Source organism: Drosophila yakuba, chromosome 2R (assembly GCF_016746365.2).
Source record: "Drosophila yakuba strain Tai18E2 chromosome 2R, Prin_Dyak_Tai18E2_2.1, whole genome shotgun sequence".
Lineage (NCBI taxonomy): Eukaryota > Metazoa > Arthropoda > Insecta > Diptera > Drosophilidae > Drosophila > Drosophila yakuba.
Genome location: NC_052528.2, coordinates 16,930,556 through 16,958,051, shown reverse-complemented (window position 1 = coordinate 16,958,051; position 27,496 = coordinate 16,930,556). Strand labels below are relative to the sequence as shown.

General features: G+C 42.4%; 2 protein-coding genes and 1 long non-coding RNA gene across 4 annotated transcripts; 2 read left to right on the top strand and 1 right to left on the bottom strand.

Moving 5' to 3' along the window:
* Positions 1-6,572: 6,572 nt before the first annotated feature.
* On the bottom strand, positions 6,573-26,974 carry LOC6530993 (5-hydroxytryptamine receptor 2B). 2 transcript variants are annotated; one of them, XM_002091795.3, is made up of 9 exons: positions 26,330-26,971; positions 22,822-23,501; positions 21,087-21,220; positions 20,445-20,554; positions 20,168-20,357; positions 19,844-19,981; positions 18,635-18,979; positions 8,211-8,741; positions 6,573-7,986 (listed from the first exon to the last, which is right to left on the bottom strand). In XM_002091795.3, exons 2-9 carry the CDS (start codon positions 23,147-23,149, stop codon positions 7,888-7,890), a joined length of 1,875 nt encoding a protein of 624 aa, XP_002091831.3. In that variant the 5' UTR covers positions 23,150-23,501; positions 26,330-26,971; the 3' UTR covers positions 6,573-7,887. The 2 variants fall into 2 exon arrangements, with proteins under 2 accessions (XP_002091831.3, XP_039228102.1); XM_039372168.2 differs by lacking the exon at positions 6,573-7,986 and having other exon boundaries at positions 8,608-9,018; positions 18,612-18,979; positions 26,330-26,974.
* Positions 9,012-9,770, top strand: LOC120321005. Its single transcript, XR_005560551.2, has 2 exons — positions 9,012-9,367; positions 9,427-9,770. It is a non-coding gene; the product is annotated as an uncharacterized LOC120321005 (long non-coding RNA).
* LOC26536215 lies at positions 24,235-24,492 on the top strand. Its single transcript, XM_015197472.3, has one exon. It carries the CDS (start codon positions 24,265-24,267, stop codon positions 24,430-24,432), a length of 168 nt encoding a protein of 55 aa, XP_015052958.1. The 5' UTR covers positions 24,235-24,264; the 3' UTR covers positions 24,433-24,492.
* Positions 26,975-27,496: the final 522 nt, after the last annotated feature.

Genomic DNA, 27,496 nt, shown 5'->3' with positions numbered 1-27,496 from the left:
TATCTTCATTTTAGGACAGCATATATTTCTTTATTTTTAAAGTATACAACACATAATATTAAATATTAAACGAAAAGTTTGTTTAATCAGAAGCTCTTTCCAAGCTACAAAAGTAAACAAAAAGTTCCTTTAATTTTGTTATGTGCAGCCATTCAAGAGAACTATTGTGCCCAGAAGGTTTAGCACGCGCTGAATTTTAATTTCACACTTTTGCACTGCAATCAAAGGGAATTAGCCGCCAACCAAAAACACAACACCCACCACCCAACACCACCCACTGCTTTCGAGTGGGCGGTAGGTGTCAACTTTGCCTTGCATGCCATGGCCGCTGAGCCACGCCCACTTGGAAAGGAGGCGCCCGTGCTGGCACTGCTGTTGACTGTTATTAGCGCACTTTGATTTGTATTTGGCTAACAATAAAATGACAGCTTGCGGCTAAATGGCACGCAACGCCCAGACAGAAAATCGAAAATGAGACGGGAAAAATGGGTGGGTCCTGCTTTCTGGACACGACCAGGCCGGAAATGCCAATGCTGGAGTTTGGAGTTGGAGTTGGAGTTGGTTGGCGTGCCTGCCTTTGGTTTGCTTTTCATTCCATTTCGATTGCCCGGGCCAGAGGCAAAAGTCAGATAACGCCGCTGCACGCCATAAATTGCAATAAACGAGTCCAGGTGCAATGCATTGGCTAACTGGCTGGTTGCGGTGTGTGGTGGCGCAGAAATATGATAACCGCTAATTAACGTCAAACGGATGTGGCTGCGAAAAGTCATGCCAAGGAATACTGCAACTTATTTTCTTTAAGAGTTAAGTTAAAAATCAGAAATTATTATTAAAATAAGAAACTGAAATTGGAAAACGTATTCTTTAAAGTTTAATTGAACAGAATAACGTGATGAAGCTTTGTAAAATTATTTACTTAAAGCACTTTAATTTACTAAATTGCACTTAAATCCTACAAAATATATTATTTTTTGCATTTTTGAAGCGGCTAATTTAAAACAGCTGCTGTATAAATGGTAGACAAAGAAATCTAGACAGATTCTTGATTTTGCTTATTCACAGTGTACACAAAAAGATAAATGAGCAAAGGAAGTTAATGGGAACAGAGTTCATTATAATGAGGCAAACTGGTTAAAGTCGCTGCCAGAAGGAACGTGACAGTGCGACTCTACCGGCAATTGCAGTCCCAGAGTTTCCATCGCCCCATCGTGGCTGATAAGATTGGCACAACTCTACAGGCCACGCTGCGTATACGTGATTCTAGTGGCACTGGTATAAGAGCTCGTGTATAAGAGAGTTATGGCCACACAGTTCAATGGCTGTGGGGTAAACAGCAAAACAACCATTTGGCCAAAACGCATAGAGCACTCCGCTGCGTGTAGACTTTTAAAGGTAAAAAGGCGAATCGAGGGCGAAGCCTAGACAGCCGATGAATGGCGGAACGAAAGCGAAAACGAATCTGAAAACTTAAACAAACACGCAAGCGGCACACAACAAAGCCAGAAAGGTGCAAAAAAGGCGTGGTATGATGTCGGTGGCGCCACAGAGACATGCAAGGACCACAAGGACCAAAGGACTAAGCACATTGTACCACCAGACAAGTGTTCTGGCCATTACTTACCAGATTGCAGGGAGTGGCCTTATTGACATGCATTTTGATTTCTAGTTGTTTAAGCTGATTCTAAAAAGTGTTAACGGTGTGTCAACAAGAATTAAGAACCACCGAAAAAAAATGATAAATTAGCTCAGTAACGGGTATATGATAGCCGATGAACTCGACTATAACGTTCTCTTTGGTTTTTTGCTGAATTTGGGTTCTTTATGATATGGTATTGGTGTAGTGCTATGAAGACCAAATCCCCTATGAGAATGCATTAATATCAAATTATAATTGATGCGTCTTTTAATTGGTTGTTTTGGCTTAGTTTTTGAAAATGTGATATGTATACAACATACAACTTATTGATGTTTTTTATAATTTAGCTGTCTATTGTAAAAAATGCAGAGGGGATTTTATGAAATTGCCGTTTGTTTTTTTTCGTAATAAAATCAATGAATTCAACATATGTTTAAAAAAATGTTGTAAGTAGTATGTTTTGCTTGTAAAAATAGGTATCAATTAATAAAGGGAAGCTTTGAAGTACGAGTCTTTAATGAAAGCGAAGGCACAAGACCAGCACTATTTTAACAGACAAACAGATGGATATACAAAATGCGCGTCTGTATATAAGGAGCTCTGTTAATACGAATTACTCGAAACTCCATTGAAATCAGATCGCGTGATGGTAATGGCCATAAATCCCATCAGCTGCATATATTTACATATGTATGCAAATGATGCCCGTGCAGATGTTGCGCTGCCGCTGCAACCGATGATGCTACATTAAATTTCAATTTCGGGTTCATTTATCGTGGCTGTGGGCGGCTGGCACGGAAGTCACAATGTCAGTGTCTGAACTTAGCCAAGGCCACGCCGCTCGGCGGAAAGTTTACCCTTCAACTGTGCGAAACTTGGCAGCCCAACAGGGCAGCGCCTCGTTTACGCAATAGCTCCCCCAGTGCCACTAGTGCCCCAATGCCCCCCCTTTTCACCGCCAAGTAAATATGCAGAAAACCAGCAAGAGCTAAAACTGCAGTACACCAGCACACACGCTCGGGAGATACGCACACATGCACACCCTGGAAAGTGCATAAAAATTAAGCAAACGGCATTTGTAACTGGCAACAAGAAGGAGAGCAACAAAAACTGACAGTGCAATAACAGCAACTACCCACAAGTGCTTCCTAACTCGTACACTCAAAGAAAAAGGTAGCCTACTTGTACATTTAAAATGTATTTCATTAATTTAATTTTAGGTTTCTATGCTTAAATAGGTAATGTTCACTAGGACAGTAATAATTCAATTTAATGACATGACTCGCTAAATTTTAAAATTTGTAATAAATATTGATTTACTAGTACAACAATATATCAATATATAAAATGGTCTCTAATTAACACAATAATGTATAATGCATTTAATTAAACATAAACTTAAACTTGTTCACTAAAGCAAAAAGTGCTAATAAATATGCGCATAAAAAGTGCTAATAAATATGAATATTCAACTATTTATTTAACATTCCCCGAAGTGCCTAATAAAATTAATCCCATGGGCTTTCTCTTTTTTTCTGTGTTTATCTCCATTCCCAGTTGGCAGCTTCGAAGCTTCCAAAATGCAACAGTCGACAGGACGGGCTGGCAACTTCCGCTGGCGTTGAGCGTCACACCGACTGCACATCCTTCTGCTCCTGGCCCAAAACCCACTTTGGATCCAGGACCTAAGAGAAACCCTAACCCAAGACCCAAGACCGTTCCCATCGCCCTTCGGGTAGGAGAAACTACAAATGCAGCAACTGCAAAACTTTTGCCAGCAAGTTTGAGTTTTTTCTTCCGCTCTGCCGTTCGTGCTTGGCCAAAAGGCTGACTGGCTGGCTGGCTGGCTGGCTGGATGGTTGGCTGTCCTGTCTTTTTGCCTCATCTGCGCTATTGCAACTTTGCCAGCTGAAACTTTAAGCCAGGTCCTATCTGTGGGCCAAGTCTGGAGCGTTGTCGCTGATGTTCCTGCCGTTATTGCTTCGTACGTGTTTGTGTTCATTACGTACGTGTCCTTTTTGGCATTTTGTGCTAGTTGTTAGCGCCAAAAAGCTGCTGGCCAAAAGCGATAGCAGACTTCCAGCTACAGTCGTCAGTCTTTGGCTACACTTTTCGACGCTTCAAATTGTCGATAAAGTATTAAATATACCCGTTTTTATCTATAAATATTTGCAGTCTTGCAGGTGTCGCATCTAACGAGGTTCCGCCGTACATATTGAAGTAGCAAACTGCAATATTTCCGATTCGTTGCAATAGCCACAATCGTCGAGGATTTAAGTGCGCTAAGGACTCGTGTTTGCGATAGAGAGATGACAGAGCATTCGCTGAGATATTGAGCTGGTGCTTTCATTAACTGAAACCCTACCCGTTAGGAACTTTAACTTGCTGGCACTCATTTTGCGTAATGATTTCAATTATTTCGTAATTAGTGCAGACAGGCAACAGCCGTAGTTCGCCGGCCACACAGACCGTCCTGTCCTTCCAGTACCTCCGCAGGACCTCCGAAGTACCTCCACCACGCCAACAAGCTGTCCAATCTGCCCACCTGTCAAATGTCCATGGCTGGAGCAGGTACCACAATGCGGCATCAGATTCGAAGGCAACGAAAAGTGCACTTGGCCGCAATTTGCAAAAAGTCTTCACAAAGTCGAAGTTTTCCAGGGCGGTGGACACTCATCTTTTGTGTCCTGGCCAAGCCAAGTCCATTGAATGGGCCCCGGACCCCGTTGGTGTCAACAACTTCGCAATGAGTTTGTTTGGCGCCAGAAGCTTTAAGTATTCGTACTTACCTGCTTACTTTTTTTTTTACCTATCTCTCCTTTTTACCGCACCGAGATGTTAACGCGATTTTATGAGCTGCCTCACCTGCAGCATTTTAATGAATAGCGTTCAGGTTTATAACACCTTGATAGTATCAGGTCACAAAACACTGTAGGTAAGCTCAAGAGCTATACCCAAAAATATTAATATTAACTAGGTGCGTATGCTTATTTAAGTTCGGTTTTAAAAGTAAGCTGCTGGCGAACTAGAAAATATAAAGAAATATAAGAACAAAATATGCGAGTTTGTAGAACTTAGGAAGAAAAAGCGTAATAGTAATTAATGGTGCTTAAAAGTAGACAGTATGATTGTTATAAAATATTTGATATAAATTTGTATTTGTTAATATCAAGTTAAACAGTTAGGTAATTTTCACTGTGCATAAGCATGTGGTTGGATCTTAGGAAAAGCCATGGCTATAAGCCCTTAATCATCTAAAGCAATTTGCACTCCCTCAATGCAATTCAATTAAAAGTTACCCACACATCCTCAAGGTTCCTAATGCGGACCACCGATAGATAGCTAGATGTATATATATATTTACTTGGGCCACACTTATTTCCGTTTTAATACTTTTAATACCTTTTGAATTGCTTGGCCAAAGTTCGCTCGATGCGGCGGCTCAAGGAGACTTCAAAAAAATTGATGCCCAAGCAAACAGAGCAGGATTTTGGTCCTACTGCCGCCTGTCGAATGCCTGCCCCACTCATGTGGCATATTAACTGCCCCCAGTTGCCAAAAATCTCCCGCCTGCCGCCCACCGCCACCGTCATCCCTTAACGATTGCCGATGTGCCACTCGATATTTATTCGATTTATGGAATTTTTTGGCAAAAGAATTTTTTAATAAAACGAATTTTATTGGCATTATCCTGCAGCTATTGCCATTGCTGTGTGCCAGAGAGGAAATTAATAATGCTACTAGGCTAATAAAGGCCCGCATACACAGGCACGCACCTTCACATGTGTGTGCGTGTGTGTGTGTGGATGTGTGTGTGAGGTAGATATATCGATGATATGACACATTTGGGACACTCGTCCTTTTCAGTTTCTCCTGCTTCATTTGCCGTTCGCTTCCATTCGAAAAGTTCCCGAGTGGCATTATTATTATTATTTGCATGGCCTGACTGCTCAAGTTGAAGCTATTTAATTTGTCATTACCCCGAATTTAGCTGCCAGCCGGAATTTTCACTCACTTTCCAGGCAGATTTTGTAATTCTTTTATTTTGCCTTTAATAATGGCGCTGCCGCAGGACATTTGTCCCCGGGCCAACAGGAAATTAAAAGTGTTGGTAAATATTATTCCTGGCATACTTGATTGTGTCCGGATCTACAGTGAATCTCATAATTGTTGGACTTGGCAAGAACTGTGAAACATATTGAAGTAGTGGAGCTGGAAAACACTTGGAGGAAGTGGAATTAAACTACTGAAAGTATCGAGTTCCATGCTTATGTTTCTTATATGATTCAAAATTTTTTATCGTGAAATTATCATGTGAAGTGGCAAATGTGGTTACGACCCATTGACTGATGGCTCTTGAATGGCACACCTGAGTTTCGGCTCTTAAGCACCGACCAAGCACTCGATACTCACTCACTCCATTTTCAATTTCCCATTTTCCATCTGCAGAGGGCCACTGTTAATGAGCTTACTTGCAGCCAGAGACAGTCGGATGGAAAAAGTACGTGAAGGGGGGTCTGTGATGTGAACGTGAAGTACCGAAACGAATTACACGAATTCCAATTCCGCATGCCGAGCGCCTGGGCCCTGCATGATGTATCGATTTTTGGGCCATTTGTCGGCTTTGGCCTGTTCCGGCGTTGATAATGCCAATGCGTAATCCATCTCCCATGCCGCCTTACCGCCCCCGACCGGGCACACCCACTTTTTTGGGGGCGTGAGTGTGCACTTGAACTTTGACATTTCAATGCGCTGACATTTCGCCCAGCTACAAACAATACAGACGTGCGTGCGGTCGGCACTGGGCTGAAAAGTTAGTCAATTTAGAGCAGAGTACCGAAACGCACCCCACCCATCGAGTGACCAAAGACCCTCAAATAAATCCCCATCATATCCCTCATCCCTGAATCCATGAATAAAATATCGAATGCAGGTGTACGCTTTTGATAAAACACAATTTTAATAACTTTGACATCAAGTACACATCGAGAAGTTGCATAAACACCGACACACACACTGACTGACAAAACACATACAAATACAAATACATATCAGATAGACATATGTGTTGGTACGCATACATGTGCATACCGAAGCGTATTAGGTTTCAACTGCAGCATTGACTTAATGGCCCTTACATACAGACCGACGTGTATATATCTATTTCTATATGTATATGGTATATCCATGGTTGATATTCGAGTGGTTGTTGCTCTTGTTGTGGTTGTAGGTTTTTCGGTTGGTTTACTATTTGCTAAAACTGTAAGTCCGTTTATTTACAAGAAAACTTTTCAAAAATTTAACAATAAATATACTATATTATATATATATAGGTGTGTGTGTGTGTGATGCTGTGCCAACATGAATGCGTGTTTCATGGGTCAAACTTTTTGTTGCGGCTTCCTGGATTTCAAATGGCACGTGTGCGTGTATGTGTGTGATAAATATAATAGTAACGAAAGTTCAGCTTTCGGTTTCGGATTTATGCTAATTTTGCCGAACAAAGTTGGCTGTACTGCCTAATTAGCCATTGCGTTAGCGGTTTATCCTTTCTGGTGTTATGCAACATTTCAGTTTTGCATTTGGTTTTTAGTGTCGTTATGAGTTAGCTGTGTAAATTCGTTAATCATTGTTGATATTGACCGTTATGTAAATGTGCTTATCCAATTGAAATAATTGAGCATTTTGCAGCTTAAGCTAAAAAATAAATACGATTAACTAACACAGAGTATGAAAGCGTAAGAAGTTCTTTGGACCCACCCTATATATATATATATAACCACCGATCTTATCTTCGATCTCCAATCACTGTTCAACCGATCTACTTAGGGTTTCTAGGGTATCTAAGCGTACTACTTTTGGGTTTCTTTAAGACACAGGGAAGACTTTAGAAATATCTATAAATTACTAATTGCTAATACATACGCATAGCTTAGAGTTAGTGAGTATCAGCTACCATAATTCCACCATTTCATTTCTCGATTGGTTTCGGTTACCACTAAGTTTTCTTTCTATTCATTTTACATATTTCATTTATCGCTTTTTTTTGTCTTTTTGGGGCACGTGTGTGTGGTGAGGAATTTTAGTTAATTAGTTACAGCTAGTTAGGATTGTCACTGCTAAAACATCGTCTCTACTCTCTAGTTTGCCTTTATACAATGCCAATTCCGTAGCATATTGCCTTCCCGTCTGTATAGACCTTCCTTCGACCTTAATTACAAATACTGGTCCTCGTTATCCTTCAGTTGAAATCAAATTTTCGCACTGCGCGCTCGAGCAGCAGCCTTGCGACCGAAGAGAATCCTCTTGAAGGCCCGTCGAAATTCTGGATTGAAGATGGTGTAGATGACCTGGTACAATGGAAATTATTTATAGAAAATGAAAATGGTAAAAATAAAGTCATTTTTTTTGATTCGTTTCTTAATAGCAAGCTAAAGCAAACATTACGAAGAAAAGATATTTATAAATATCACCAAAAAAAAAAAAAGCTATTGGATTTCAAAGCTATTTGCAGTAAAGGGTAGCACTTGAAAGCGTATTCAAGGATACCCGAGCCAGGAGCCAATTTACATACCGGATTCAAGGTCGAGTTGAAGTAGCCCAGCCAGAGGAAGAGCGACGCCACCGCCGTGTGGATCTCGCACTCCTTGCACAGGCTCATGGTGAGGGCCATTACGAAGAATGGCAGCCAGCAGATGACGAAGGCGCCGGTGATGATGGCCAGTGTCTGGGCGGCCTTTCTTTCCCTCTTCGCCTCCAGGAGCTGTCGCCGCTTGGCCAGTTTCTGGTGCGGATTGGCAATGCTGGCCAGCACTCCGCCCAGTCCCACTCCGGCACTCTTGCCCTCCGTTCCGGGCCCCTCCTCACCACTTCCGCTTCCACTGCCGCCAGCTCCTGCTCCTACTCCAGTTCCTGTTCCTGCTCCTGCTCCTGACACTGCCTTCTCCGAGGGCGAGGTCGTGGTCAGGCAGGCAACACCACCCATGGCTATGGACTGGGCCAGCGGGGTAATGGCATTCAGATGCGAGGCTATCAGATGGTGCTGCGTGGCATGGGCCACCTGCTGCGACAGCGTGATGATTTCATTCGCGTTGCTGGTGCGATACTAAGGGGTTAAGCGGGGGTAATATGGGTTAATCTCACACGAACAAAGGGCGCGCCACGAGCAAATGACTATGAATATAAGACGGACAAACGGGCAGAAGAGAACCTTCTTAAGCACTTAAATGGTTCTCAGTTATTAAATCTGTCTGCTTGAAAGTAAATTCACTTCTACGTGAATATTTTGTACAACTTTAATTTCAGTTAACTTAAATCTTATTTGACATGAAAAAATAAAAGCAGACTTAAAGTGGAGACCTACTTGCAGTTCTTAAATATATTTGTAAGGTAGCTTGTCGTGATCTCGGCCTAAAAGTAGGCACTTAATTAGGTCGTGCTTAAGGTCGGGAAAAATGTTAACTAGGCTGTCAGGAAGAGCATTTCTCCAACTGCAATTTTTGGAGTTCAGACTCGGGGTCCCGACCCGAAGCGGTAGCCACTGGGCATTAATTGCGTTTATACCAGCGAACGAGAAAGTGCGTCTGTGCTGTCCGAGAATTAAAGTGATCTCTCAAAAAAATACAGAAAAAAATGAGAAATTCAACAAGTCAATAATTCAACCAATTCAACCAAACCCCAGTGAATCGGAAAATTTATATTTCGATTAACTTTAGTGCCAGCCCCTAGAGGGTAAGTTTTGTGCGTGTGTTGTGGTTCAGAATTTTTTTGTTAAGGCCATAAAATTACAGGTGGCACCTAGGAAAATATTTAATTTTCAAGAGAATAACCAATGCCAGTGCGACCAGTGAAGGAAACATAAATTTGCCGACCAGGAGGTCTAATTCTGGATTGCAGCAGACAGCAGCCACCGTTAAGCGCAGGAAAATGATTTAATTGAATTCAATAACATTATCTACATATATACCCATTTTTACCTTACACCGCTTCACACCTGACCGACTGCTTGTTAAGCAGATCGGCAAACAGTCAAGCAGATCAGCATAAGATATTCCGATAGAAAAAAATAAATTCACCTTATGTTAGGAAATTAATTTAAGTTATGTTGTAAGAGAATAGAATTCATTTAGGGCAATTCCTTCCTTTTCTTTCCTTCTCCCTTTATTCCATATTCCTTCCTCTTCCCACATGAGCGAAAGCCCGCCTAAAGTGGCGTGAGCACAAGAAGGAAGTAAAAAGAGAAGAAAGAGTACCGCAGTAGGAGAGCGGCTCAAAAGAGCAGATCAAAAAAGAAATAGCTCTCTTAGAATTAAAAGGCGGTGTAAGCTGTTTTCTCTTCCACAGGCAACCACTTGAAGCGCTTCATCGTGGGAAATGCAGAGTGAGTACTAAAGGTTTTATTTAAATGAGAAAGCAGCTGCCGGAAGAAAAATCAAACAATTAGCTACTGCGGCGCTACTTGTTTTCCAAGTTCACAAATAAATTCAAAAAAAAAAGAAATTTTAAAATGGAAATGAAAATTGCTCTTGTCTAAATTTTACCCTTGCCCCAATCTTCGCTTTTTTGCTTAAATCTTAAAAGAATAAAAAAACAAAAAATTTAAAAATTAAAATGCACATCCCTATATAACCTACTTCCCCTATTCTTAAAGCCCAGCATAAATATTCCTTTTTTTGTTAAGCAAACAAAAATTTTACATTTTACATATATATCTCTGGCGATAATGTCTACATGAACGCCACATTCAAAAAAAAGTCTTTTAAAAGTTAAATCTAGATGTTTAAAATTTGTAAGTTAGGGTAGACATTTAGGATAGGTTGTATAAACCTGTTTCAGTTAAAACATTGTCAGTTTTTAAGTTTGTTGTATGTTAAAAATTAAAGTTTATAATGTTTAAATCAGAGTAAATCTCTCTAGGGGTGCCATGCGTCGACGGAAGGTGTATGAAGTGTAAAGTATAGCATACTTGTAGGGATCACCAGTTAAGTTAAATGGTTAGTGGTGGTCAAGGTAGGGTGGGCGTCGACAGCTTAACAGCTGCTGTCGTACGAGTGTGCTATGTCCTTGTTTGTCCTTAGTCCTGTCGTCCGATAGTCCTTCAGTTTTTTTTGGTGGAGATCAATTCCAAAGCACGCGAAATAAATAAGAGTGATACGAGACGAGCATGTAGTCGCGATGTTAAATATTCCCCCCCTTTACTCTACCGAGAATTGGTAGCCGGAACCAGCGCGTGCTTGATCGCCCAACTACAATGTACCATCTGCTCGGGGAAGATATACTCGTAGTTCGCTACAGTATTCTTATTATTTATCATAATCTTATTTTGGCGCCCAACGTGGGGCCCGATTCTGTCATGGTGACAGATCGATCCGGCGAGGCCAGATCAAAAATAAACATTTTTTCAAACCGTCAATAACATCAGACGTTCGTCCCCAAAATCTCCACAAGTTCATTAACAAAAGTATGTGGTCGAAGCATAAAACAAATCGCGATCTAGAAATCCGAAAATTGCTTAAATCAGGCAGCTGGAAAAGTATTAGTCATTTGGCTCTTACGCCGCTACTGAATCAGAACACATATTTTTTTATTATTATTATTATTATTATATTAAATTGTCCTATTGTCTGCTGGAAGAGTTTCAGCTATTTAGCTTTAACGCCGCGTCATAATTAGTGCATTTAATGTTTTAATAATTTATTTTGTTATTTTTATTCCTTTTTTAATTTTGTTTTGTTCGTTAATCTTTTGTATAAAATTAAAAAAATTAAATGTATAAATTGTACAAGCCAATTGTTGTCTGTTGCCTTTTGTGTTTTGTATAATTTGTCATTTATTAATGAAATTCAAAAGGTTAATGTACATAGGATGTTAAATGTAGGACTAGTGAAAAGTTCACTAGGATTCCAAAGAATCAAGGAACCACTTGTTGCCTTTTGCCTTGTGTTGAGCCAAGATATTTGTTTTCTATGTCTAAATACATCATCCTTCACCTTCCATTCTAGTAATTTTCTGTTTTAAATCAGTAGTGTCAATAGCGTACATTTAAACCACGTCAGGACTTTAGTAACAAGGAATTTTACACAACGATACCTGAAAACGATTGCATGGCAACCCGATTTTTATTCGTTTATTTATTTTCTTTTACCTTATTTTTGTGCTCTCAATTATTTATTTAATAGGATAATTTTTTTTATTAATAGTCCACATTATTTATCTATTTATTTTATTATATGTTCTTGAGTGTATAGTATAGGTCAGTGTATAGCATAGGTTCATTAGAGATGCCACTAGCACACAGCACCGAAGACTTATCTAAAATTGTAGAAAATATATGCCACATCTGCGCTAGAACTATTTCTTATCCTAGCCAAATTTTAACCACCAGTTGCGGACACGAATTTCACCGAACTTGCTTTACTGCGAAATCGGGGTCAAATAAAATCTGTCCTGTCTGCTCTAGTTCCCTTTCATTACCGTCCACCGAAAACTTGTCCGGGGACCTAGAAAACCAACCGTCAGGGTCAAAACTTAAAACTCCAAGAGCACAACCGAACGTTCTGACTAGATCCAAAACCAGTCAAGAAAGGCACCAACAAAAAACGGCAATGTCCAACCCAAAAAACCAAGAACAGCCTTCACCTCCGACTGAACCCACAACCGATTTTCAGACAGCAATGGCTGAAAGCATAAAATCGGCTATCTCGGGAGCCATTACGGCAGCCTTGGCCCAACAATCAAAATGTTTTGCAGACGCTTTGGGCCAACACACAAATAGCCTGACCCAAGCGATCACTGCGGGCTTTCAAGCTCAGGCATCAAGCCTTTCGTCTAACCAAGTATTCCTAGACCCAATATACGACAGATCTAACGGAGTACCACAAGGCTCACCGAATGTAGGTCCAACCCGTAGCGTTAACCAGTCACCTGCGTCAGCAATGACCTCCTTAAGACCGGATAAGATCGCCCAGATAATGTTTAACTGGAAACTACGTTTCTCAGGAAAGGGTCCAATGGCTGTCGAGGACTTTATTTACCGAGTCGAAGCTTTAGCCGGTCAAACATTGGACGGTAATCTTCAACTCGTGGCTCAAAATGCCAGTACGTTATTCGAGGGTATTGCGAGCGATTGGTATTGGCGTTACCACAAAAGTGTAACCGTTGTGCGCTGGTATGAATTATGCGCCGCACTCAAAGGGCAATTTAAGGACGACCGAACTGACAGAAATATCAGGGCCGAGATAGACCAGAGAAAGCAACGCGGAAGCGAATCATTCGATGATTTCTACCGGGTAATAGCGACTCTTGCGGATAGACTATCGCAGCCCATGTCAGAAGGAGCTATGGTTGAAACCTTACGAGCCAATCTCCAACCCGATATTCAGCACGAAATTTTATACGAGCGTGCCGATACCGTTTCCGAATTAAGAAGGTTGGTTAGGACTCGGGAAATCTTTATGCAAAGCGTAGGGAAGCCTCAGGGGTTTCCACAACGCCAGGTACCCAGGCGACAGGTTTGCGAGGTCCAATGTCAGATCGAGTCAGAATCGGAATTCGAAGATCTAGAGGAAGATCTAGAGTTAGCGGCCATGGAATTGCAGTGCTGGAACTGCCAGGAAAAGGGTCACAGGTATCAGGAGTGCACCGCGGACAGACGTGTCTTCTGTTATGGTTGCGGTAAAGCAGATACGTATAAGCCGTCATGCAGTAAATGTACTAGTTACGTTCCAAAAAACCAGCAAGGGCGTGCCAAAAGGGCACGCAGACAGATGGTTTCGAAATCAACGATGACAAACTAAACGATTTCAACCAAACTAGTAGCAGCGTATCTACAACCTTTGAGGTGGACCAGGTCCAACAAAAGCTAGAGGTCACAGATACAAGCCGATCAAAAATTCGCAGGGAGAAGAGAAAAAAACTAAGAAAGGAAGAACGGAAGCTGCTTCTCTCAGCCATGGTGGGGCAACTTCGCGACGTTAGGCCGTATGCTCAGGTGAAAATGCTAGGAAAAACAGTAGTGGGCTTATTGGATACAGGGGCATCAGTTAGCTGCATAGGTGGTAGTCTGGCCACAGAGCTGCCAGGTCTAAATATTTTATGCCAAAAATTTACCGCAGATGTTAGAACAGCCGATGGACAATCTCAGAAAATTACCGGCCGAGTAACCACTGAAGTGTCCTTCCGAAACGAGAATAAAAATATCACCTTCTACGTAGTTCCATCTTTAGCAGGGGATCTCTATTTAGGTATAGATTTTTGGAAGCACTTTCAGCTGCTACCCGAAGCTTTCTGTGGCAACAACCAAGTAGTGGCAGCCTTAGAGGAGCCTTCGGCTCGAGAGCTTACTCAAAGCCAGCAGAAAACGCTGCTTCAGGTTGTTCAACTTTTCCCGTCGTATGCCTTAAAAGGATTAGGAAGGACCCAATTGATTACCCACTCCATTGATGTTGCTCAAGCAAAGCCAGTAAAGCAAAGACACTATGCCGTATCGCCTGCAACAGAAAAACTGATGTACGCCGAGTTGGATAGGATGCTCAAGTTAGGGGTTATTGAAGAGTCATCCAGTGCTTGGTCCTCCCCAGTAGTCCTGGTGCAAAAACCAGGAAAAGTTAGGCTTTGTATTGATAGCCGAAAGTTAAATGAGGTGACGGTAAAAGATGCATACCCAATGCCCTTAATAAATGGAATATTGAGTAGACTCCCTAAAGCTGAGTTCATTACTACCTTAGACCTTAAGGATGCATTCTGGCAGATCCCGCTAGACCAAAGCTCCAAGGACAAAACAGCGTTTACCGTGCCAGGGAGACCCCTTTACCAATTTGTGGTTATGCCTTTTGGGTTATCAAATTCTCCTCAGACTATGTGCAGGCTGATGGATAAGGTGATACCCGCAGACTTGAGAAACGAGGTGTTCGTTTACCTGGACGACCTACTAATAGTTTCAGACACGTTCGAAAGGCACATAGAAGTTTTGCAGGAGGTTGCCTCTTATCTACAAAAAGCCAAACTAACCATAAATGTGGAGAAGAGCAACTTTTGCATCAAAGAAGTAAAATATCTAGGACATGTGATTGGAAATGGAACTGTAGGGACGGACCCAGATAAAATATCCGCCATAGTCGAATTTCCAAGCCCGCAATCAATGAAGCAAGTTCGTCGATTTTTAGGGATGACTGGGTGGTACAATAAGTTCATAAAGAACTTCGCAGCGCTAGCCTCCCCAATTACAGATACTCTAAAAAATAAACGGAGATTTGTCTGGACCAAGGAAGCTCAGGAAGCCTTTGAGGGGCTAAAGGAAAAAATGTGCACTGCCCCAGTTTTACACAGCCCGAATTTTGACGCACCTTTTTCCATTCATTGCGATGCAAGCAATACAGGAGTTGGTGCAGTCCTGATGCAGCAAGACTCGGAAGGAAACGAGGTTCCGATCTCCTTTATGTCTCGGAAGCTGAACAGGTGCCAATCAAACTACACGGTGACCGAAAAGGAGTGTCTGGCAGCCGTGTTGGCAGTAAAAAAATTTAGGGCATATGTGGAGGGACAAGAATTTAGTATTATCACGGATCACGCTTCTTTAAAATGGCTTATGTCCCAAGGAGACCTAAGTTCCCGTCTGGCCCGCTGGTCCCTAAAATTACAAGGGTTTAAGTTTAAAATCAGCCATAGAAAAGGCAGTCAGAACGTGGTGCCAGACGCCCTGTCAAGGACCTTTACAGACGACCTATCCGCTTTCGAAGTAGCAAGTTTAGTGGATATGGAGGCCAAAGCATTCAGGGGAACGGAGTACGAAAATTTAAAGTCAGCTGTCTCTTCAGGAACACCCAGATTGTTGGATGTCAAGATCAGCAACGGGTACTTGTATCGCCGCGCGGAACGCGCTGCAGACGAAAAGGTTGGAGATGAGTCTTGCTGGAAACTTTGGCTTCCCAAAGAATTAGTTCCCGACTTGCTAAAAAGAGCTCATGAAGATCCCATGGCAGCCCACTGCGGAGTAGCTAAAATGTTGGAGAAACTAAGAAGATATTTTTATTGGCCAAATTTAGCAGCAGATGTTAAGGAATTTGTCAGCAAGTGTGCGGTGTGTAAAACTACCAAACACCCCAGTCAGATCTTAAGGCCACCCTTAGGAAATACTGGTCATTCAGACAGGATCTTCCAAAGACTTTATGTCGATTTTTTAGGACCGTATCCGCGTAGCTCAGAAGGGAATATAGGATTGTTCATAGTTGTCGATCATGCTTCAAAATTCCCATTTCTTAAAGCCGTAAAGAAGTTCACAACGGAGGCTATCCTTCCCTTCCTGGAAAAGGAAATCTTCCACTGTTTTGGCGTTCCGGAAACCATCATTTCCGACAATGGGGTACAATTTAAATCCGTGGCTTTCAATTCCCTGTTAGAAAAATATGGCGTGGCGCATTCTTATACCGCTATTTATGCACCGCAAGCCAACGCTTCAGAAAGGGTCAACAGATCTGTTTTAGCTGCTATTAAAGCTTACATAGACCCAAATCAAAAGAACTGGGATAGTAAGCTCAGTAGCATCTGTTGTGCGTTAAGATCGAGTTTACACTCAGCCATTAAAACAACTCCCTATAGAATGGTGTTTGGGCAGCACATGATTGTAGACGGGAAGTCGTATCGAGTTATTAGAGAACTAGGACTGCTGGAAGATAGAACGGTGCAGTTTGATAAAGACGACTCGAGGGATATAATCATGCGTACCGCCCAGGAGGCGATGGACGTCCAAAGGCAAAGAAACGAGCGGTCCTACAATCTGAGAAGCCGAGAGGTATCTTATAGACCTGGACAGGAAGTGTACCGACGGAACTTCCAACAAAGCAATTTTTGCAAAGGGTTTAGCTCAAAACTGGCTCCGGTCTTCATAAAATCAAGAGTTCGGAAGAAGCTAGGAACGGCTTATTACGAGATCGAGGATCTCCAAGGAAAGGTTGTAGGCAAATACCATGCTAAAGACCTACGGCAATAGAAAGTATCCGCCCGACAAGCTTGAATCTTCCTTGTGGTAATACCTTACCCCAAGTTAGATTTTGGTAGGGGGGAATTGTAAGGTAGCTTGTCGTGATCTCGGCCTAAAAGTAGGCACTTAATTAGGTCGTGCTTAAGGTCGGGAAAAATGTTAACTAGGCTGTCAGGAAGAGCATTTCTCCAACTGCAATTTTTGGAGTTCAGACTCGGGGTCCCGACCCGAAGCGGTAGCCACTGGGCATTAATTGCGTTTATACCAGCGAACGAGAAAGTGCGTCTGTGCTGTCCGAGAATTAAAGTGATCTCTCAAAAAAATACAGAAAAAAATGAGAAATTCAACAAGTCAATAATTCAACCAATTCAACCAAACCCCAGTGAATCGGAAAATTTATATTTCGATTAACTTTAGTGCCAGCCCCTAGAGGGTAAGTTTTGTGCGTGTGTTGTGGTTCAGAATTTTTTTGTTAAGGCCATAAAATTACAGGTGGCACCTAGGAAAATATTTAATTTTCAAGAGAATAACCAATGCCAGTGCGACCAGTGAAGGAAACATAAATTTGCCGACCAGGAGGTCTAATTCTGGATTGCAGCAGACAGCAGCCACCGTTAAGCGCAGGAAAATGATTTAATTGAATTCAATAACATTATCTACATATATACCCATTTTTACCTTACACCGCTTCACACCTGACCGACTGCTTGTTAAGCAGATCGGCAAACAGTCAAGCAGATCAGCATAAGATATTCCGATAGAAAAAAATAAATTCACCTTATGTTAGGAAATTAATTTAAGTTATGTTGTAAGAGAATAGAATTCATTTAGGGCAATTCCTTCCTTTTCTTTCCTTCTCCCTTTATTCCATATTCCTTCCTCTTCCCACATGAGCGAAAGCCCGCCTAAAGTGGCGTGAGCACAAGAAGGAAGTAAAAAGAGAAGAAAGAGTACCGCAGTAGGAGAGCGGCTCAAAAGAGCAGATCAAAAAAGAAATAGCTCTCTTAGAATTAAAAGGCGGTGTAAGCTGTTTTCTCTTCCACAGGCAACCACTTGAAGCGCTTCATCGTGGGAAATGCAGAGTGAGTACTAAAGGTTTTATTTAAATGAGAAAGCAGCTGCCGGAAGAAAAATCAAACAATTAGCTACTGCGGCGCTACTTGTTTTCCAAGTTCACAAATAAATTCAAAAAAAAAAGAAATTTTAAAATGGAAATGAAAATTGCTCTTGTCTAAATTTTACCCTTGCCCCAATCTTCGCTTTTTTGCTTAAATCTTAAAAGAATAAAAAAACAAAAAATTTAAAAATTAAAATGCACATCCCTATATAACCTACTTCCCCTATTCTTAAAGCCCAGCATAAATATTCCTTTTTTTGTTAAGCAAACAAAAATTTTACATTTTACATATATATCTCTGGCGATAATGTCTACATGAACGCCACATTCAAAAAAAAGTCTTTTAAAAGTTAAATCTAGATGTTTAAAATTTGTAAGTTAGGGTAGACATTTAGGATAGGTTGTATAAACCTGTTTCAGTTAAAACATTGTCAGTTTTTAAGTTTGTTGTATGTTAAAAATTAAAGTTTATAATGTTTAAATCAGAGTAAATCTCTCTAGGGGTGCCATGCGTCGACGGAAGGTGTATGAAGTGTAAAGTATAGCATACTTGTAGGGATCACCAGTTAAGTTAAATGGTTAGTGGTGGTCAAGGTAGGGTGGGCGTCGACAGCTTAACAGCTGCTGTCGTACGAGTGTGCTATGTCCTTGTTTGTCCTTAGTCCTGTCGTCCGATAGTCCTTCAGTTTTTTTTGGTGGAGATCAATTCCAAAGCACGCGAAATAAATAAGAGTGATACGAGACGAGCATGTAGTCGCGATGTTAAATATTCCCCCCCTTTACTCTACCGAGAATTGGTAGCCGGAACCAGCGCGTGCTTGATCGCCCAACTACAATGTACCATCTGCTCGGGGAAGATATACTCGTAGTTCGCTACATATTCCGACCCAATGGGCGTACTTACATCATCCGCATCGCTGGACACGGTGGTAAGTTCGGTGCCCGCGTGGCTTTTGTTGTCGTAGTTGCTGGTGCTGAACTCGGTCTCCTCGCGCGTAATGGCCAAACTGGCAAAGTCCACGGCAATGGCCGCCATCGATCTGGCCACCGCGCCCTCCGATCCCGCCACCACATTGGCCGTGTTCGTGTTGCGGCCAAAACAAATACGCATCCGCTTGCGTGGACGCCGCTGCAACTGGCCGCCCGTCCCATCTCCGTCCACTGGAGTCCGCTCGCCCGCCTCCAGACGCTTACGCTCCGCCCGCCGCTTGCCGCGCTCCTTCTTCAGCTCCCGCACCGCCGAATCGCACTGCTCGAAAGATCCATAGAAATAAATATATATGTGTGCATTTGGCAAGTACTTAATTTATGGGTAATGTTTGTTTACGAACTCGATGAAAACTGTTCGGGGGAAGCACACTTGGCTTGTGTCTTGTCAACGAAATGAAAACAATTCAAATGCATTATGCGAAATTCTCATCGTTCTTTTGGGTTTAGTTGTTCTAGGTACACTGACAAAAATATAAGAAATTTCTTTTGGAAACAAAATCTAAAACTTAAAAAAAAATATTACTTCTTTTTGTGTAAACTTTGTAAACCACTATTTCAATATAAATGATCAGCCTTGGAATGTTACTTTGAAAATAGTAACTACGCTTAACTATTTTTATATAAATTATATTATAAGTTTCTAATGCTTTATTGCCAGTGTACTTATCTGCCCCTAAAACATCGCCACACATTGGGGTGATCATAAATCTCGGTCAACATTTGTTTGGCTTTCGCGGCTGCGGCTCGCTTCGAGTGCTCACTTGGGCATGCTAATGAGCAGCTGAGCATCTGAGGACTTCACCCGACCACCGACTACTGCCACGCCCCCTTTCGCATTATTGTTTCTGTTAATGACACACTTATTATGGCAGGCAAGCAAATACACTTCTCGAACAGCAGCCTCAACATCCACTCAGTCAGCCAGCCAAAAAAATGAAGAAATAATAGTATGGAATGGAACTTGTGGAACATGTATGTTTATTTGTGCCACTGGGCGTATGAGTAATATTTTCACTCTACTCCATGGGAGGCTGGCTGACTAAGTGGACACTTGGCATTCATCACTCGCATTTGATGAGGCACTTAGCTGTAACTGCGATTGTCTTGTCATTGATTAACTTACGTCAGTCTCGGTTAGGGTGACATTGAATGACTTCTGGGCGCGTCGCTGGATGCGCTTCCTGGCAATAATGTAGATTTTCCAGTACAGAAACAGAATCACCAGCAGCGGCACATAGAAAGTGCAACAGGTGGCAAATATCTAAGGGATGCAGAAAGGGAACAAAAATGTCTATTACAATCAGTTGTGAATATGTTCATATATGTATGTAAATGAGCTGAGAACGAATCCAATGAATGATTCAATACTCAAACCTTAGAAGTCCGACTTAACTAAAACCCCCACACTGCAGATTAGGGCAATCAGTATTGAATCAGTGTTGCTCACCTGATAGCCCACATCCTGGGACACCATGCAGTGCTGCTCCTCGATGCGCTTCATATAATCCGGATCCTTCCAGCCAAATTGTGGGGCCAAGGAAACAATCAGCGCCGCAAACCAGACGCAGAAAATCATGAGGAATACGCGTCGCGGCGTCCGCAGATTGTTGTAGTCGATATTGGTCACGGTCCAATATCTGTAACGGAAGGAGGAAGGATGTCCAAATTGCCATCTGTCGCAACGGGAAAGAGCTGACTGGCTGACTGAATGGCAGCCACCTCACCTGTCCGCCGCAATGGCCACCAGGTGCAGTATGGATGCTGTGCAGCAAAGGACATCGCAAGACGTCCAAATGTCGCACAGTTCCGGTCCCAATATCCATCCATTACTTATCTGCCGGCACAGCCATGATTTCATTGAAGAGTCAGTTGAGGGCGTACAGAAATCAGGAGAAAGGAGACAGAAAGGAGTGACTTTTAGCAACACATTGTTTGCTGCGATGATGCAATTGCAACAATTAGTCGCCCGGCAAACGAGGTTGCCTTGGGCCAGTGTCAACTCTTTGGCGCCTAATTTCATTTGCCAGCATTCCTGCTCAAGTTTCCATTAGGGTAATCGAGTTGGTTCTGCAATACCAGTGGGGGTGCACAGTAATAAACTCTTGAAATGCCCTAAAATATTCTTCTTAAAAAATCAACAATAGAGTAAACTTTCTTTTTGCGTAACAGCTGATGTGATAAAATTTAAAACACGTAATATAAACTAACTATCCAATAAATTGAAAATGTGTGCAAATATACATAGATTTAAGCTAGTTTCTTTCTGTTTCTATTTTGCATATCATTTTTACATGCTCGTCTTGCCTTTGTCCACAATAATGCTTAGAAATTGAATTGCAAATTATTTTTTTCTGTGTAGTACTTACCTCGTAGACGGCGCCAAGCGGCATGACGAGGCAGGCAACAAATAAATCAGCCACTGCCAGAGATGCAACCAAATAATTGGCAACATTCTGCAAGTTTCTCTCGAGTATAATGGCGGCAATTACGAATACATTGCCTGTGGATAGTTTAATATCAGAGAGGAAACCCATCAGTAAGCAATAAATTGTTAAATTGATATATATTAAGTGAAGCGGTAAATGCCGCACTAAGTTTTCCATTTGAGTGCCAATGAATGGGTAAGCAAATGCGAATGCAGTTCATTGGATACGTTGAGTGGCCGGGAGTCATTAACTTATGTGTGTTCGTTTTTGGGCAGATGGGAAATAGGCGATGGAAAACTTTCCACGGTGACGTGCAAAATCAATCAGTGGCAAAGGCTTCGTGTCAAAGGAGTCTTCATTTTCCGGCCTAATTGCAGGCAATCGTGCATGTGCCCCACACTTCCAGACCTCCACTTCCAGCCTCACCCCTTTCTACCTTCCTTCCCTCCCTGCGCCTGTGGGATGCAAATGAGAACTGGATGGCTGCTCCAAGCTCCATCATCGCCATCATCATTGTCGTTGCTTGCTTTGATTAAGCGCATGCAACTTGGCAAATTGTAATTGCCGCACTGCCACCTCATCTCATCCATACCCTTCTTTGCCCAGGCAGCCACAGTGGCGCCCGAACACCAACCAGACCCACCACTTCCAGCCCCCCATTTGCCGCCCCCCTTGGAGCTTCGAACCTGGATAAGACTGGAGCTGCTGAGACAGCGAGCTTGTCTGCAGGTTGTCAAAACGTTTTGTCGTCGCTTGGCCCCTGCCAGAAAATGCACTGCAATATTGCTCATACGACGTGTGTTCCCAGCTCTAGATTTGTGTTTGTGTGTATGTCTAGCACGGAGCAAAATGTTTATGAATTCGGTGCTTGGTTAGGTATTGCTTTCTGTCAGAGTTCCCCGCTCCCTTCAATCCACGCTGATATTAAAACCTTATTTAAGTTGAGCTGTCTGTGCAACAAGAGTATTCAAAGAAAATGTCTGGGAATAAATAGGGTAATTACGTCCTTTGAGTAAATGGCTTTGTCATGCCCGACCTGATAAATGGACATGCCAGTAATTGCTGCTTCAAATTTAGTAATTGTTTTCTAGCTTACAAATTATGTTTTGAATTCTTAGTAAAATCACTTAATTACTAGATTTGTGGCAAACGTGTCATGTGATATTATCACTCGTCAGCCTTTTGCGGTTAGAAGTAACTCGTAATTAATTACGAGTAAGACAAGCTTAGTTTGGTTGTCATTTTACTGTTATTAAAGATTTTATATTTATTTAAAGTTATTAGTATGCACCTAACTTCTAACATCATCTAGCCAACCCAAACAATCAGCCACCACCCTTGAGCACCCGACACCCATCTTTCGAGGTATTCCATTGCTTAGAGCCCATTGCTTAGAGCAAGCGGCTGCAAATCATCTCTGTAAGCCCAAAAATCAATAAAAATCTTCCAAGAGGGCGCAATAAAAATCTTCTGCATCATAAATTTTACTTCATTTACAGTTGAGTTTTTTTTTTTGTCGGCGATATGGAAACTTTTTACAGCCATATCCCCACGGCATAAAATTCAGGATAATTTAATGTCCATAACCCCCCACTCTCCACCCCAAGTTGAAATTCGCACTTTGGTAATTTAAATTTGGATTTAAATTTGGTTTTGATTAAGTACTTGTACTTGCCTATGATGGTGACGAGTATCATGAGTCCCAGCACCACGGCCATGGCGATCATTTTGACCAGTAGCCAAAACTGGACCGCCGCCCGCTTTTGCTCGTCATCGACCAGGTCGAAAATGTTGCTGTTACCATTACCGTTTTCGCTGCGATTCCACACGATTTGGCTGAGATTGGTGGTGTTGGTCGTGTCCACCAGCTGGGTGAGATTGCCATTCAGCTCGATGAAGAGGCTCTCGTTGAGCAAAATGGCTGGCAGTTCTATTTCCAAAATGCTCGCTGGGACATCGTCATCGCTGGCAGCCATCATTGCTGTTGTCACAGTTTTCAGCATCTCGCGTGTATATGTATATATATATATATATTCGACTATATACCTCTGTTTGTATATATGTATGTGTATGAATCTGGGTTGGGGGCGTGTCAATGTGTGTGACTACAGCGGGATGGCTTGCTGATTCTGATGCTGGTGCTGCTGCTGCTTTTGATGTTGCTGCCGTCGCAGCTGTTGCTGTTGACTCTGTTGCTTCTGCTGCTGCCGTTGTTGCTGTTGCTGCTGTTGCTGCTGCTGTTGTTGCTGATGTTGCTGTTGCTGCTGCTGCTGGCGTGCTTGTCGTTCGTGTTGCTGCCGTTGTTGCGGGTGATAAAGCGCCTTAATCGTGCTTGCCAAGCACTTAACACGTAAACTGCAAAACATAGGGCGGTGCGAGAGTCAATGGAGAGTCAGAGATGAATGGCAAACAATGGTGGCAAAGTCTATGGAAAACACGAAATAAAAGCCTTAGACGAAATCATAATGTGTGCCCGCCCTAAAATAACACAATTCCCCAACCATATTTCTCATTTTCCCCATGAAGCTCGGCTGGCGTTCGTATTAAGACCACACCGTGATAAATGATGGTCGTCTGGACGCGCTCAGCTTACCTAGATTCCACCAATTAATTAATCATTTCAATCGGGCCAAACTCTTTCATGGCGTTTTTACAAGCTGCCAACCCACTGTAAGCCAGTCTCTTGACCCCGGGATCCTTATCTCGAATGCAGCTGGAAAATCCCCCGCACTTTTAAAAACAATGCTTCAATGATTGCTTATCAAATTGAATCTAAACAAGTACTAATTTTTGGTATTTTATAATAAAATAAAATGTTTAAAAAGATTCAACACTTGAACTAAAAATTTAATGGCACATACATTTTCTAAAACTCCCATTTGGAATTTATCGTTTTATTATCTTGCAGTTATTGATTTTTTTTCGGCTTTAATCTATAACCTACATATTGTTATCTCCCAAAAATGTATTTCAATCTCAGTACTCAAGGTTACTTCATTATTTTTGATATCTGATCAATGATTTCTGATTAATATTGTTTTTCGCGGTGTGCTATTAATATTTCCCTATTGCTGACGCTGTTAGTGCTATCAGCTTGTTTTGCTCAGTTCCATTTGAAATGTGGCCGCTGACACTTGGATTTGCGATGCAGTTGCTGCTGCTGATTTCGCTGCTGCTGCTGCTTCCACTGCCGGGATTTTCCAGGGAACTAAGGCAGCCCTATAGATATGACAGATACGACGGTAATCCTGGCCTGAACCGACCACGGAATTTGGAGCGGAACTGATATGCATAACTATAAAAAAAGGTTCCACAAAGAAAGAACAATAAACTAGCGAAACACGAAGGCATCCTGCTTTCTGCATTCCTGCTTAATTCACTTACGGATAGTCGTAGCCGGGGTTTGGATGCCACTTGGCCTTTGTGGCGCCCAACACACACACACCCACACACACATCTGCCCTGACCTTTGTCTGTGTCAAGGTGTGTCCCCAGGTGAAGGCAGTTAACCAGTCTGAGGCAAACACTCGGGTCAACCAACACCTAAACAGCTGAACAGCTGCGAAGGCAGCTTGATGGATTGCACTCTCGGTCGGAAGTCTCCGTCTGCGTTTGCAGTCGATTTCGCGGGAAACGCTTCGCTCAACCCTCGCTGAATATAGTGACTGCCTTTCGGTTTTGCCTTTGCCCGTAGACTAAAACGTTAATGGGAACTGGGAACGGGCACCGGAAACGGAAGGAGGGCTATGCGATGCGCTCGAGCAGCTCATGTGTGAGAAATATTTTCATAGTCAAGGTAATCGTCATCCTTTTGCAGAGGATTTCTTGGCACGCCAGCTCAAGCTGCTAATAATAAAAGCACTATAAATGTCTGTGCGGTTTGGAGTTCAAGGCTCACACCCATAAATAAAGCCCTATACTCGTATATAGTATATTTAGTGCAGCCTTAAAGTATGCTGAATCTGATATATTTGAACATCTGGTTCAGTAATCGCTATACGAGTATATGCATTGTGTATGAAAAACCAATTAATCGAAAACATAAATTGTTTCCTCTGGGCATTTGGCTGGGTATCTTGAGGTCGCCACCCCGGGCCACATCTTTCTGCATTTTAATTATGAAAGCGAGACTCACTCACATTCACCCATTCATTTTTCTATTCTTTTTTTTGTGTTATGTAACAAGGTCGTGTACATGAATTACATTCGCCATACACAGTGGGCGTGGAGTGAAAAAAAGATGTGCTAACGTTTGCAACAAAATTCCCTCCAGGGAATAGTCGAAAAAAAATCAAGGAGAAAAAGGAAAATCGCGTCGGGCTGCGGTGGCTTTTCCTCCTACCCCTTACCCCTCCCCTTCTTCCATTCAACGAATCTGATTCGGAATATGCCTCGAAGGCTTAACTCTTTTCCCACAACCCGCACACACACCCCACACACACACACACACACACACACACACACACCCTTGAATTAATTCATACTCTAATAAATATACAAAAAGTTCTGCTGAATGTCTGCTGCTGGCAGTGCTCTTTCTTTTTCCACTTATGTCAGCGTAATCTTTTAGCTGCCTTTTGGTCATGATCACCAGAATGACTCGTACAATATATCAATTAGTAGGGGATGAGGGGTGGAGAGGCGGAGGGATGGTGCACACATATGTCTGTGTGTGAAGAATATGAACAAACCGAATGGGGTCATAACTCAGTTAGCGACTGAGTGGAAACAATGGATTGGCCGCCACACAAAGACAGCGAGTTCATGGCCTGGCAACTTTATGAAGATGATTGGACGACAGCAATTTGCACTCAAGTTACCAACTTGCCGGCGGAAAATTTCCTCTAATGCAGTTGCCTAATTGCACTACCATCCACACCACCACCACCACAACTTGATTAAGTTCGGCACCAATAAACCAGGCCCCCCACATCCTTCCTCGCCCCAAATAAAAAGTGCACTTCAGGAGGGAAAACTACCTGGACAGAAGCTGAAAATAAATAAAAGGAGAAGTCCTAGACATTCAAGCGTAACGGAAAGCACAAACAAACGAAAATGCACAAAATTCCCCCCAGCGATTTTCGTTGAACAAAGTGCACTCGTCGCTGTTGTTGGTAGTTTCGCTGCTGCTGCTGCTACTGCTGCTGGCCTTGTGGAATGAAATTCGTATTCATTATACTCACACATAAGCATAATTATGTCCTTTCATTTTCATTTCGCCCGCTTCATTAGCGACGCTCTGCCGCAGGTAGATTCGTCAACATAAATATTTATGCCGGGATGTGACAACGATGACGACAGCAGCACTGGCGACGACCGACGAGCGACCACCAAGGATGTGAAGATGAAGCTGCTCCAGCTGATAACGATGATTATGATGTTCCCCAGCTCCTGAGGACCTCACACACACACACACAAACAAACACACGCACACAGGGATGCAGCTTCCGTTCGGCGTTGTGTGTGTGCGCGCCTATGGTTGATTTGTATTTATCTTTTTTTTTTACATTTAGTACTCAGTCTCGGTTTTTTTTTGTGTTCTTGTTCGTCCGCTAATTATGCGGGTCTTGGTTATTCAATTAGGCGGAATAAAAAGGTTAGTAATAACTCGCGTTTGTAAGGACATCACTTAACATTTAAACAGCATTTAATACCCGTTTTATAGCATTCAGTGTTCAGAGTTTGTTTTTGATTACGGCTTTTCAGTCTTCGGTGTTGTGTGTTTCGAATTATTGAATTATTTGAATAATTTTCAGATTTTATGCTCGGCGCTTTTGCTTAAACGTTTCGGCAGACGCGTCGCGTCGTCAGCGTAACTATTGACAAACTGCTTCAATGTGGCCGTTTTGAAGTAGATGGAATCGCCGAAAACCAGCTGATTTTCCTGTAGACTTTTGGCGCCCAGCCGACGCAGGCGCCTCAGTTGGCGCTCTTATACGCCAATTGTGGCAAGTCTCCATTTAAGAGAAATCGTCTTTCGAACTCGAAAATCCGTTTTTCACTCAGCGCTCTTTGCTGCCTGTTGAGTTTTGACGTAATTATTTTTTTTTTGGGGGAAATTAGAGCCGAGGAAAATGGGAAAAACACTCGGTACACGATTTTCTGCACCAGTGCGTTACCCGCTAATGGATGCAAACAAAACGCAATGGCGAACAATGCAGGCTTCGCAGGACCTCAGGTCCTTGCCGTGGTCCACAGCACGGATTTTAATATATCTAATGCACGTTCCAGGGCGGCTAATGCGCATTAGGCCTTTGTCCTGGTTATTGGCAGTTTCGATAGGTTCGCCCTTCTGGGCCGACGTCAATTTGATGGCCATTTCTATGCAGCGACCGTAATGCGAAACATTC